This window comes from Heteronotia binoei, chromosome 6, assembly GCF_032191835.1.
Source record: "Heteronotia binoei isolate CCM8104 ecotype False Entrance Well chromosome 6, APGP_CSIRO_Hbin_v1, whole genome shotgun sequence".
Classification (NCBI taxonomy): Eukaryota; Metazoa; Chordata; class Lepidosauria; order Squamata; family Gekkonidae; genus Heteronotia; species Heteronotia binoei.
The window spans coordinates 67,760,845-67,774,552 of record NC_083228.1 but is presented as its reverse complement, the minus strand read 5'-3'; the positions used below and the strand labels follow the sequence as shown (position 1 = coordinate 67,774,552).

The 13,708-nt window shown below is 43.2% G+C and overlaps 1 protein-coding gene across 5 annotated transcripts in view; it reads left to right on the top strand.

Annotated features, from left to right (window-relative positions):
- The window catches only part of ADD3 (adducin 3), a 258,754-nt gene that overhangs the window by 227,034 nt on the left and 18,012 nt on the right, over positions 1–13,708 (top strand). For 3 of the 5 annotated variants that reach the window (XM_060241696.1, XM_060241697.1, XM_060241695.1), the window contains exons 14-15: positions 1,444–1,539; positions 2,314–5,120. In XM_060241696.1, coding sequence (XP_060097679.1) covers positions 1,444–1,539; positions 2,314–2,609 — 392 coding nt within the window. In that variant the 3' untranslated portion in view covers positions 2,610–5,120. Of the gene's footprint in view, positions 1–1,443; positions 1,540–2,313; positions 5,121–13,708 lie in introns of those variants that run through there. The other 2 variants (XR_009555571.1, XM_060241698.1) reach the window with 2 other exon arrangements.

The window sequence follows — 13,708 nt, the reverse complement described above, 5'->3', positions numbered from 1 at the left end:
GTATTCTACTAAAGCCTGATAGTTGCCATATGCACATGTGCAAACACACATATACACACATACCTTCATTCTGCACATACTGTTTCCTTCTTCTGATTGTCCTCTGGCATATTTCTCCTAATTCCTCCTTCTCCACTGTATTTCTAGATAAGAAAGCAACCCAATACTTCTACATATTACTTGCTCCTATTCCCTTTCAGACCCTAGTTCCATCTCCTTTGCCACCCTCCAGTAAATTCTCAATCTGTCATTCTCTGGTGCTTCTTCTTGCTTGTGTTTCAAACTATATCCCTCCCTATCTTGCCATTCTTTAAAATAAATAAATAAAAGACTTGACCCAATCTGCCACCTAACTGCTATCTAGACTGTCCTTTGTATCCATTATATTTAATCTCCTACAGCATGCTAACTTGTTGTATTTCATAGTGGGGGGCGGGGGGATGATTGTTACATATATTTAGTTGTGCCTACTGTACAGTTGTTTCATATTTGAATGTATTCTTTAAAACCGCTATAAAATTACTGTGGCCAAACGAAGATTTGTCAGTGGCTCTACCCAGCATTTTCAAAAGGTAAATTGCAGCCATTGCAGCAAACAGCAATTGTGGTTAGGGCCTCCTCTGCACAATTCTATCAGACCCTCCTCTTTGCCTTTTTTTCTTTTTCTTCTACTAGGGACAGTAAGACCAGTTTCAATAGGCAAAACTGTGCTGGGGGGGAAGGAATTAAACTCCTTCTTATGCTTCAGTCCAAATATGCTTTGAAGGTCCTTGTAGATGCAGTTTGTCTTTTAAAAATGCTGGGAAGACTTTTCTATGGATCTCATGAGATAATGTCTAAATTGGCCCTTTAAAAAAGTAGAAATTATTACAGTTTGTTCATCGGTGTTATTAGCAAAGATAAAAAGTAAGAACCTTTAAATCATTTATGAAGTCAAACATTTTGGTGATAGTCTTTTCTACTGCCCACAGTTGTAATATCATAGCTAGCAATTTTCTAACTTGCCCATTTCTTATTTTTGAAAGCATAAAGATTCAAAGGTAAAAATACTACATTTCAACAACCTTTTCACCCACCTTCATTAAAAAGCATCTGATCAGGGTTCTGTAATAATGCTACCTTCTTTGCTGTTGTCTTAACATTAGTGTTTCTCGAACTAATGCTGCATAGATTGTTCTTATTGTTTTCCGTTATAACAGTTCCATGGTTAAACAAAAATATGTTTGCATGGAATGCTTTCTTCTAAATAGCTTCGGCCATCTTTGGCATTTTATGCATTTCATAATTGTAGGTTACTAATAGAATATAACTCTGTGTAGTGACATCAGCATGACCAGGTCAATTCTAGCAGTGGCTTGTGTTGTATGCACTAACATCCATGGATCCTTTTTCTGTTTAGTTTACTTTGCATGGCTTTTACTAATTCCAACTCTTGTTCTACAGATGCTGATCAGGAATTATTGTCAGATGATGGGTCATCTGTTTCACAAATACACTCTCAAACTCAGTCCCCGCAAAATGTCCCTGACAAATTAGAAGGTATTCACTGTAATGTCCTGTACAATATTATTTATTTAATTCCACTTTTATCCTGCCCTCCCTGCCAAGGCGGACTCAGGGCAGCTCACACACATGCATATGCATGATTTAAAACCATAAAACATAGAGTAAAATAGACATAAAATACATTTTAAAAAATGTTATGAGCCTCTTACCAATCCATAGCAATTATTTTTAAATTTCTTTGATTTTGGAAGGAAAATACAGTTTTCCTCCTTTGTCAGTTTGTGGAAACGAGAACTTATTGTGCTGTCACATCTTTTAAATAATACTTTGGGATCTATCAAAACCTAAGGACCTGATATCCACCCAGTATGAATTAGATTTTAGATCTTTCAGAACTGTTTACTTAGAAACATTTCTAACATCATGTTGATCTACTGTTCATGCCCCAATTTTTCACTTTTGGAAAAAGAGCTTCTTTCCCAGCACTATCCATGTATACTGGCTCATGGTGACAGACCAATATAGTAGGCTGTGATGTTGCTGTGGTAATAATTTTCATTGCATCACATTCTCATCAGAAGTACAGTTTGATCATTGAAAACAGATACAGCTGATGTCTGATACTTACTAATGTTCACAAATGAGATTCTTGCTTCAACAAAAAAGAGAGGAAATTGGAACTGAGGAGTGGCAGGCCAGTCTCAAGATACCCAGCTTTCCTGGCTAGACTGTCATTGAGTTTGAACTGCGGCATAATTATCAGTACTGTAAAAAGTGTTAACTTCTTGTGTCCTGCTTTTTCTCTAGAAAATCATTATGATTACCTTCAGGATTCTACCCTCATCTCTCTGGATGTCCCAGGTGTGGTGATGAATGGCAAGGAAGATGAACATGATGTGGAAGAGGATCTAGCGCAGAGAGTCAGCCAGTTAACCACTAGTACTGTAGAGAATGTCGAGATTACTATTAAAACTTCTGAAAAGATTGAGGAGGCACTTTCCCCTGAGGGATCTCCTTCCAAATCGCCATCGAAGAAAAAGAAGAAATTCCGTACTCCATCTTTCCTGAAAAAGAGCAAAAAGAAGGAAAAAGCAGAAGCCTAAGTACAGCTCACTCTAAGGCTACATTGCACATTTCAAACCCATGTTTTAATCAGCCATTAACATGGCCAGTTTAGGTAGGGTTGTGTAGTAAACTGGGCCTTAACCTAAGAACAGAACTGGAAGAAACTAGAGACCACTTTATGTCAATTGAGCCAAGAATTCATCTCTCAATTAGTATGAATAAAATCACTTTGAGGGTTTGAAATACTGAATATTCTACCATAAAATGACATTGTCAGAGGTTCTAGTACAGCACTATCATAATACAAAGTCCTTTGCAAGTAGCAAGTTACTCCTAGAAATTTTTCGGGAGTAGAAAATCTTCAGTACAGCTTCACTAAGGTAGCTGTTGAGTTATCATATAATGTTTGTTTAATCTATTGCCTCGTTGAGTTAATTGGGCAATACTTCTTGGTATTGTGATTTTTGACCATAGCATTTGTTTTGGCCCCACTGTGGTCACTTCTTACCACACCTTGTCAAGAGTTGGTCGTCTATAATTATTATACACTGGCACATAATATTAGAGCTGGGAAATTGTAAAAGGAATTGCATTTGGAATTTTACAGATTGCATTCATCACCAATAACTTTTGCCAAATACTTCATTTTAGTAAGGTATAATTTTTGAAAACTTTTTTTATTCTATCAGTTGGGGGGGCAGAGAGAAAGCCCTTATTTTTCAATAAAGGGGTTTTTATATGCTTAACATTGATAACTTAGTTTAACTATGGCAAAACAGAAAAAGAATTTTATATGTCAAAACTTTTGTATACCACTCAGTATAAAGTATTATAGGCATGTAAACCAAGTATTTTAACAATAGAGATTATTAAGAATGCTTGGTTGTAGAGTATACTTAAATATAATTCAGGAATCCAGAAGCTCAGATACCTGATGTGGAGAACATAAGTATAACTGGATTCAGGTTTAAATCTTACTCTATATTTTTTTCCTTGTGGTATTGCTATTGAATGAAGAAAAATAATCTTGTTAACATGGGGCCTTTTCAGGAGATCAGTTCAAAGCATGTTCCAGCTGCATTTTAGCCTTGGTGGGCTGTTCAGTTAATTCAGCTATAAAGCCCCAAGGCAAAGGCTTGAGGGACTAGCTAGCCAGAGCTGAAATCAACAAGGCGGCAGGGGACCGGGGGGGGGGGGGGGGTTGTTACACCCTTTGCTTTATTGTTCCAGTTCAGCTCCCATGTGATTTCCCTCTTTGGAAGCTGAGTGCTGGCACAGCTTGGCAAAGCATGGAGGGAGTACTTTTGCTGCTGTTCATCAATTCTATTGCAGGCAGTACCTGTGCCTGTGACATTTATGCAACCACATTCCAGACAACCACTCCACATTGCAGTGGCCCCTGTAACTTTGGAATGAATTATGCAGTCCCAGAGACTCAGTGTTGTCATTACAGTGGAGGGAGGATACAATATACCCACAACAGAAGTGCTTCCTGGAGGATTGAAGTCTGGATCCAGTGCAGCAGGATGCATTGCACTATAAACTTATCACCTGGAAAGGCCCACAATCAAATGAAGGAGACAAAACTGCAAAAGGGAAAGTGAAATGGAAAGAAAAAGGGGTGGAGATAAAGGCTGTAATAGTGTGCGGGTTATTTTTCATAAAATATATGGTATGGATTTGGGGTATTTTTATTAAATCAATGGAACAACAGTTTCATATTTAAAATTATAAAAGTGATGTATAAGATTTCACATGGAGTACCACAATGCCTCCCCCCCTTAATTGATTTTAATAAGATTGTTTTGCTTTCTTGATGAACCTTAGAACCAATTCTGCTTGCACTGTAAGTGCTGATCCTGCCATTTTCTCCTTTTTTGATGGTAATTTTTGATTTGGGCTTTTAAAAAATAAACCTGTAAATATGCGCTAAACAAGGAAATTAACCTAGGGCCTTTATACGTCATTAGCCACAAGAGCAAATACACATTGAATATCAATGTGACTTCCAAATTGCCAAGTGAAATATATACCGTATATAGATTGTTAAATATGGCTCGGGCGTGGTTTGGCATGCAAAAATTGACTATAGCATGTTACAGGGCTGGTTAGCTTTGACTGTGTAAGTGTGACAATGCAGCGCTGGAGTGATTCTGGAAATGATATTCTAGATATCTCAAAATACTGGAATCAGTGTGTTCTTTTTTTAAAAAAAACAGTGGAAGTTGCTGAGTTGCTTACCTTTGTTTATGTTCTACATTCTTTGTGTTGTATTACAACATATGTAGAAACAGTAACCTGTGAACTATGCTTTTCATAACTTTTTAAAAAATATCTAAATGAATGCAGTGTGCATAAATATTTTTTAAAAAATGCAAACATGAACTATTTGCACCTTTTTTGCTAATGCCTCTAATTACTTGCTTGGCATAAAGAATGAGCCAACCAACTCTGTGTCCTGTGGAAAAATATATAAATGTTGTTGGAAATTGCTCATAGATGTAATGCTAATTAATATTAAATCACAAATAAACGGTATTTTAAATAGATTGAGTTTGGAAGTTCCCCTTGTCCTGCAGCCCTTGAAGCAATGTGATGAGACCATTTTTATTTTATTTATATTATTTATAGTCCGATTTTCTCACTGAAAGTCAATATAATCAACAGGATAGAACATCCAATAAACACTGCTCTAGGTTTCAATTGCAGAAATCTGAAACCAAGCAGAAATTTAAACAGAGCTGGAAAAAAACATAAGCATGAACATGATGCATAAGTGATACAGAAATTACAAATCAAGGTCTTACAGTAACAGACAGTACAAACAATACACAGTAGTATAATCTACAGTCTCTTACCCTTTACCAAAGCATAATTCTGAACCATTACCTGAAGAAGCGTGCATGCACTTGTTGGTTGTAAAGGTGCCATAAACTCAAACTTGGTTTTGTTGCTTCAGACCAACATGGCTACCCACCTGAACCTTATCTCAATCATTTTGTTCCAGTACAGCCCTATCTATATAAAAGCCCCCCTGAATAAAAGCCAGGAGAATGGGAGCCAGTCCATAAAGCGGGGGCCACAACGGAGAATGCAGTTCATAGAATCATGAGTTGGAAGGGACTTCCAGGGTTATCTAGTCCAACCCCATGCACAATGCAGGAAACTCACAAATACCTCCTCCTTTTACACCTCCAGTGACACCTGCTCCATGCCCAGAAGATGGCAAAAAACCCTACAGAATCCCTGGCTAAACTGGCCTGGACAACATTTGCTGCCTGACTCCCAAGTGGTGAACAACATTCCCTGGGCATGTAAGAAAGGGCCACAAGATCTAAGCACTGATGCAACCCTACTTGCCCTCTTTCTCATGACCTGCCTAAGTTCACAGAACCAGAATTGCTGTCAGATAGCTATCTAGCCTCTGTTTAAAAACCTCCAAAGAAGGAGAACCCACTACCTCGCAAGGAAGCCTGTTCCATTGAAGAACTCCGACTGTCAGGAAGTGTTTCCTATTGTTTAGCTGGAAACTTTCTTGATTTAACATCAACCTGTTGGTTTTGGTTCGACCTTCTGGGGCAACAGAAAACAACTTCACACCATCCACCGTATGACAACCCTTCATGTACTTAAAAGATTTATTTATTTATTTATTTAGAATTTATATCCCGCCCTTCCCACGAGTGGCTCAGGGCGGCTTCCAACAATAGATCCCACATAAAATTAACAATATTTAAACATATAAGGGAATGACGATTTAAAACAGATAAAACAGGTAAAACCATAAATATTAATAAATATTCAGAATATATATAAAAAAGAAATCTGGCAAGTTGTGTTAAATTCTCAAGCTAGGTATGGGCTAGCCAGAAGAGGGTCGTCTTACAGGCCCTGCGGAACTGAACAAGGTCCCGCAGGGCCCTCACCTCTTCCGGCAACTGATTCCACCATGTAGGGGCCATAACAGAGAAAGCCCTTTCTCTGGTGGATTTCAAGCGGGCTTCTTTCGGCCCAGGGACAGTAAGGAGATTTTGTGTTCCCGACCTCAGTACTCTCTGGGGTACATGCGGGGAAAGACGGTCCTTCAGGTAGACAGGTCCCAAGCCATATAGGGCTTTAAAGGTGATAACCAGCACCTTGTACCGGACTCGGTATATCACTGGAAGCCAGTGCAGGGTCCAGAGACCCGGCTGAATGTGTCCCCACTTTGGGAGACCCAGTAACAGCCGGGCCGCGGCGTTCTGCACCAGCTGCAATTTCCGAGTTCGTGACAGGGGCAGCCCCATGTAGAGGGCATTACAGTAGTCCAACCTCGAGGTGACCGTAGCATGGATCACTGTTGCTAGGTCGTTGCGCTCCAGGAAGGGGGCCAACTGCCTTGCCCGCCTAAGGTGAAAAAACGCAGACTTGGCAGCGGCTGCTATCTGAGCCTCCATCTTTAAGGACGGCTCCAATAACACCCCCAAGCTCTTGACCCTGTCCGCCGCTACCAGCGGCGCACCGTCAAAGGCTGGTAGGGGGATTCCCCTTCCCGGGCCGCGGCGACCCAGGCAAAGGACCTCTGTCTTCGCGGGATTAAGCTTCAGCCCCCTCAGTCTGAGCCACTCAGCCACGGCATGTAATGCCCGATCTAGATTTTCCGGGGCGTGGGTCGGCTGGCCGTCCATCAGTAGGTAGAGCTGGGTGTCATCAGCGTACTGGTGACACCCTAGCCCGTGCCTTCGGGCAATCTGGGCAAGAGGCCGCATATAGACGTTAAATAACATCGGGGAGAGGACTGCCCCTTGGGGCACACCACAGTCGAGTGTGCACCTCTGGGACAGCTTCCCCCCAACTGCGACCCTTTGTCCCCGACCTTCCAGGAAAGAGGAGAGCCACTGTAAGGCCAACCCCTGAATCCCTGCGTCGGCGAGGCGGCCCTTCAGTAGCCGATGGTCGACCATGTCGAACGCAGCCGACAGGTCTAACAGCATCAGCACCGCCGAGCCGCCCCGATCCAGATGCCGTTGAAGGTCATCTACTAGGGCCATGATGGCGAACCTATGACACGCGTGTCACTGGTGACACGCGAGGCAATTTGGCTGACACACCGGAAACCAAGGAGCGTGGCGAGCCGCGAGTCCTTCGGAGGCTGCTGAGCCCGTCTCGGAGGAGCAGCAGCTGCTAAGATGAAGGCGAGAAGAGGCAGCAGCAGCGCAGCGGGCCGCAGCCGCCTCTTTCCCCGGCTCCAGGCCGGGGGTGGGGGTGGGAGGGAAGGTTGGGGGTGGGAGGGAAGGTTGGCCGACGCTGCCAGCGCCTCTCCTTGACCTGGGGGCGGGAGGAGACAGCCTCCTGGCACAACCCGTCCCCCACCCAAAGCAGAGGCAGCCAAACGCGCCTCCTCCTCCTCACAACAGGGCCGAGCTTTGCAACCCCCTTTTCCCGCCCTCCCCGGGGCCTGAGGAAATAGGTGGGTACAGCAAGAAAGAAAAAAAGAGCATTGCAAAAAAAGAGGCAGGGGGGGAAAGAAGTGCCCTCCTCGGCGGGTCGCACCTTTGCAATGCCAGGGCTTTGCAAATGCAGGAGCAAGGCAGGCGTGTTTTTTTCCGTTTGTTTGCATGGAGCGGCTGGGGGGGGGGAGGCAGAGATGGCATTGCAGCAGTGTGTGTGGGGTGCAATGCCCGAGGGGGCGTCGCTCTTGGGCCTGTTGTGGGGCTGCCCCCCCCATCCTCCTCCTCCACCCGGTCCTGGGTTTTTTTTTTTGCAACCAACATGATCTTTCTCACTTTGCATCTCGCTCTTTCTCATGGCCGCCTGCCGGAGGCGGGGTTTCAGATTTAAAGGACAAGCTGCCCTTTTCAGCTTGGAAGAGGAGGAAGGGGGTGGGCGATGGGGGCTGTGTGTGGGTTTCAAAAGAGCAAGGGGAGGGGAGCATTGGGTCGCCCCCCCCTTGGCTTCCCTTGGCAAGCGCTGGAGGAGAAAAGGCGGGAAGAAAAAAAGATACACCCTTTCCCGCAGGGTTACAATCCCCAGGTGGGGGCAGGGGATCCCCCTCTCCCCAAAATACCCCCCCAAGTTTCAAAACGATTGGACCAGGGGGTCCAATTCTATGAGCCCCAAAAGATGGTGCCCCTATCCTTCATTATTTCCTATGGAAGAAAGGCATTTTAAAAGGTGTGCTGTCCCTTTAAATGTGATGGCCAGAACTCCCTTGGAGTTCAATTATGCTTGTCACACCCTTGTTCCTGGCTCCACCCCAATGTCTCCTGGCTCCACCCCCAAAGTCTCCTGGCTCCGCCCCCAAAGCCCCCAGATATTTCTTGAATTGGACTTGGCAACCCTCTTTCTTTATTGGGGCTGCAAATATCATCAAATTATTGATATTTCTTGAAGTGACACGGTGAAGTGACACGCGACCCGAGGAAGACTACACTTTTTCCCGATTTTCGACACACCAAGCTGAAAAGGTTAGCCATCACTGTACTAGGGCGACCAGCACCGTCTCCGTCCCGTGTCCCGGGCGAAAGCCGGACTGAAATGGGTCAAGGACGGAAGCGTCCTCCAGGAAAGTCTGTAGCTGCATCGCCACTGCCCTCTCAATAAGTTTGCCCAGAAAGGGCAAATTTGAGACCGGCCGATAGTGTGCCAATTGGGCCGGATCTAAAGATGGTTTCTTTAAGAGGGGACGGACCACTGCCTCTTTGAGCGGCATTGGAAAGTGCCCTTCCGTCAGGGATCTGTTTATCATATCCCGTATAAGATATCTAAGGTCACCCTGGCAGGATTTAATAAGCCAGGAAGGGCATGGGTCCAATTTACAAGTAGTTGGGCGAGCAGATAAGAGAATCCTGTCAACTTCCTCCAGGCTGAGGGGGTCGAAGCCATCCAGCGTATAATCCGAAGACAGGCTCGGGGCCTCGATTTCGCTAACTGTCTCAAAGTTGGCAGGGGGGTCGGGGCGGAGTGACGCGATTTTGTTCACAAAAAAATTCGCAAAAGCCTCACAGCCTATTTCCAATTCAATAGAATTTAGTCTGCCTTGCGGCAGCGTTGTAAGTCCTCTAATTATATCGAACAATTGTGCCGGGCGCGAAGTTGCGGACGCAATCTTAGCCCCAAAGAATGCTTTCTTTGCGGCTTTGATTGCCATCTCGTAGGCTTTTAAATTCTCTCTATAAGATGTTCGGGTCACTTCGTCTCGAGTACGCCGCCATTGCCTCTCCAGTCGTCTGAGTCCTCGCTTTTGTTGCCGCAGCTCCTGGTTGAACCAGAGCGACGGCTTCGAGCGGGGACGCAGAGGGCGCTTGGGTGCGACCTCCTCAATGGCCCTGGCGAGCCCATCATTCCAGGACTCTACCAGATCATCCAGGGAGTCGCCAGTAGGCCAGGTGTCCCGAAGGGCCGTTAGGAACCGTTCCGGGTCCATCAGGCTCCGCGGGTGAGCTAAAATTCGCTCTCCGCCTAAACAGGTTTTGGGTGACACCCCCATACGAGCCTTAAGGGCAAAATGATCTGACCATGGCACTGCTTCAGTAGTGCGGCTTTACCACTCTGCGCCACGGTCTTACCAACCGCTCTAATCCAATCTCAGCTATACTTACTTGTGTTTCTTGATTCAGTTACTTGTGTTTCTTGACTCTAACTAGCCCTTCCTGGCAACTAACCCCCCACCCCACCCACCCTCTACCTATATGTAAGGCTTGAAGAAAACTCTGAAGAAGTGTGCATGCTCACAAAAGCTTATATCCAGAATTAAACTTTGTTGATCTTAAAGGTGCCACTTAGACACAAACTTTGTTCTGAAGCTGTCATTGCAGAACATAAGGAGAGAGACAGTCCTGCAGATATGAGGGACAAAAACCCATGGCTTTGTATGTGATAGTCAGTACTCTGAATATGGGCTGCCAATGGAGTACAGAATGGGAGTAATATGCATGCTCTGCCTTGCTCCTGATAAGAACTGTCGGCAGCATTCTGCACCAGCTGGAGTCTTCAAGTGGACTTCTAGGGGAGACTGACAATCAGATTGGCAAATACACAGGGGTCATAGAAGAAGAGGTGCTGGAGCTCATTCATACAACCATTTGCATATGCCACATACCCCAACAGCACTGGAAGGGGTACTAAATTATATCAGCTCAGTATCTACCTTAAAATACTTCTTGGATTACTGCCATAATAAAACCGTACTCCCATCATACTTTTAAAATTACTTTTTCCTATGTGGCCACAGTGGCATGGTGAAGATTTCCATCTGTCTGCTTTATATGTTTTGGTTATTTTCCCATTTTTTGTGGGGGGGAAATATTAGAAAGTTTGTCAAATCTTAGAGGTCAGCAAAATTTTCACAGGGAATGTGAACCAATGGAGCCCAGAAGCAAGTATTGGGAGGGGGGGGAGGAGAAAGAGAAAGCTCCTGCCCAAATTGAGGCCTGCAAATATGTATATCCAATCCCCACTATCTACATCATAAAGTAAATGTTATAATCCTGGCTGTTTTTGAAAACAGGTTTCCAGCCTTATAGCTGCAGTAGGAAAAAGTGGAGTGTGCCACTCCTAGACCCTCATCCAGTGTAAAATCACCACGTCGCTTGCTGTATTGGTGCCCAATAAAAGTTAACTGTATCTGAAAGATAACATCAGTGTTCATGTAACTAAACAACTCCCTGTAGTTTTCTTTTTTAATCTGAATGTTATATAACAGCATTTCACGGCCCTTTCACCTGCTCATTACAATTATTATTCTATCATTTCATATGCAATCATATCTCCCTCGTGAAGTCTCAGTAAGTGTATCAGTGTGAGCTGTTACACTAGAATAAAAACTTTTATGAATCAGAAAACTTCTGTTTATTTTTGTCAATACATGGTTAAGGTACATGCAGCAGTGACAACAACCAGACAAAATGGTCATAAACACATACATAAAAGAGTAAAGGTAGTCCCCTGTGCAAGCACCAGTCGTTTCGACTCTGGGGTGATGTTGCATCACAACATTTTCACAACAGACTTTTTATGGGGTGGGTTGCCATTGCCTTCCCCAGTCATCTACACTTGATCACCAGCAAGCTGGGCACTCATTTCACCGATCTCGGAAGGATGGAAGGCTGAGTCAACCTTAAGCATTGGAAAAAAAAAAAAAGCTGGGGTTTTCTTAATGAATAAATTTGGTAAGGTTTATAACCCAACTCCAGTCTGCAGCATTGCCTTTTGGATTGGTAACACTTGGACCATTAGACTTGTCTTTTTAAAGTGATGATTGCACTATCTAATTCTAGATGATAGTTACACCTCTGAAAATAACCAAATTTAACCTCACCACTGTATTTGTAATTTAATTTTTTTTGTTTAGCAGCAGTTTCACATCTATGAAATGATCTATTTTGTGTGAGTGTTTGCGTAGGATTAAAGGACTGAAATAATCTTGGGGTGGGGGCTGTATAAATAGTGAAGTTGTATCCAATTCAGCAGCCTCCAAAAGCTACCTAGACATTGGAACTATTATGTGAAGAAATCCCCAAGAATTGTTATGGCAAGTTTGGAAATACGTCCATATACCACAGAGTCTTATTAACAATTTAAGGTTGACAATTGATATCATAGTTACAGAACAGTGTTGTGTATAATTGGTATATGCTGTAGCAGCATTTTGGTTGCTTCATTTACGTACAATGATATATGTTCCTATGAACACTTTGATTTCTATTCTCTGTATTAAGCACCTGCTCCTTTTTTGTGAAATGGCAGTGCAAAGCTAATGACCACAAGGTGGCAGCAGCTCCCCATCACATTTTAGCATACAGGCGATTACTCCCTTGAAAGACAATTAGCAAGCTGCTTTCAAAGAAAGTATTTTGGTGGAGGCTCTGTGGGCAATATTCCAGCTGCATTTCAAACAGATGAAACAGAACAGCTGGCTTTTTTGGATGTCTGTATTTGGCAGCTCAGCTAGAAAGCCAGAAATGAAATGTTTATCTCCTACCCCTTCCCTCACTGTGAATTTTTCTTAAAATCTTTATTATTCTGCTTGCTTTCACCAGCTTATGTCAGATACTGGTATATTCCTATTTTTAGAATGCTATTTTCTTGCAGAAACTACAGAACTATTCTGTTTAACAGATTATCCTCTATGCTAGGCCATCATACAAAATTTCTACATGACCAACATAAGATAAAATTAATGCAACGTATATGTGCTGGGAAACCTTATATGTAGTTTCCCCAGCACAAACACACAATGTCCACATGCCTTGAATGTACAGTTCCCTTTAGAGCTACAAATCTGTTTCCCACCAAACATTACTTGGCAGTGTCTTTTTAATACAGAGATTTTTGAACAAATTAGATCATTCTTACAGGATTGGAATGGAGCTTGAGGTCACACTATTAGCCCCTCAGTTGATCTGCTGATGATACAGGTCAGTTCCCCTGGGGGTGTGGCCTCATATCCCTATTAAGCCCCATTGCCAAATTCCACGCTCCCCAGGCAACCCTCCCCCCCAAATCTCCAGGAATCTCCCAAGCCAGAATTGGCAACTATAGTTGTAGTGCAAACTTCTCAACATTGCCTGTAAGAAGGTACATTCCTAACATACTAACCAAAGAATGGAGGAAGTCAGGCTATAGCGTGTACCTCTACAGAACCAAAAATAGCTTTCTCAGGTCTTTATGATGGGTCTTTCCCTCCTCATTTTATATTCTATTCATAGCCTATTGCGTCACATAGAATCAGAACTGTAGTTTAATTAAAATCATAATCCTTGTTCTATAGGCAACTTTAGTATGTTGTGAGTTTGGCTCCATTGAAATGAGCTATCAAAAATAATTTGAGTTGCACTTGGTTGCCATAGTCTAGATGGCATGGGAGCTTACTGAATTTTCTTAATATTAAGCAAATTCTCTGTGGTATCTCTGCAAAGTTACCACTGCCAAGTTGACTTGCTTCTATTTTTAACTCATTGGGCTGATTAAAGTATGTTGTGAAGTAAAGCAGGCTGTAGGAGTGGAGACACATGCCAATTTGGTGTAGGGGAGAAAAGTCCATATCTAGCTGCATGCCACCTGTTTAAGAAGGTATGAAATATTAACTTGCAAATATGCTGTTCTCTGTGATGTGCAGAACACATTTTATCCTGATCTGTTGGACTAGAAATTAAGA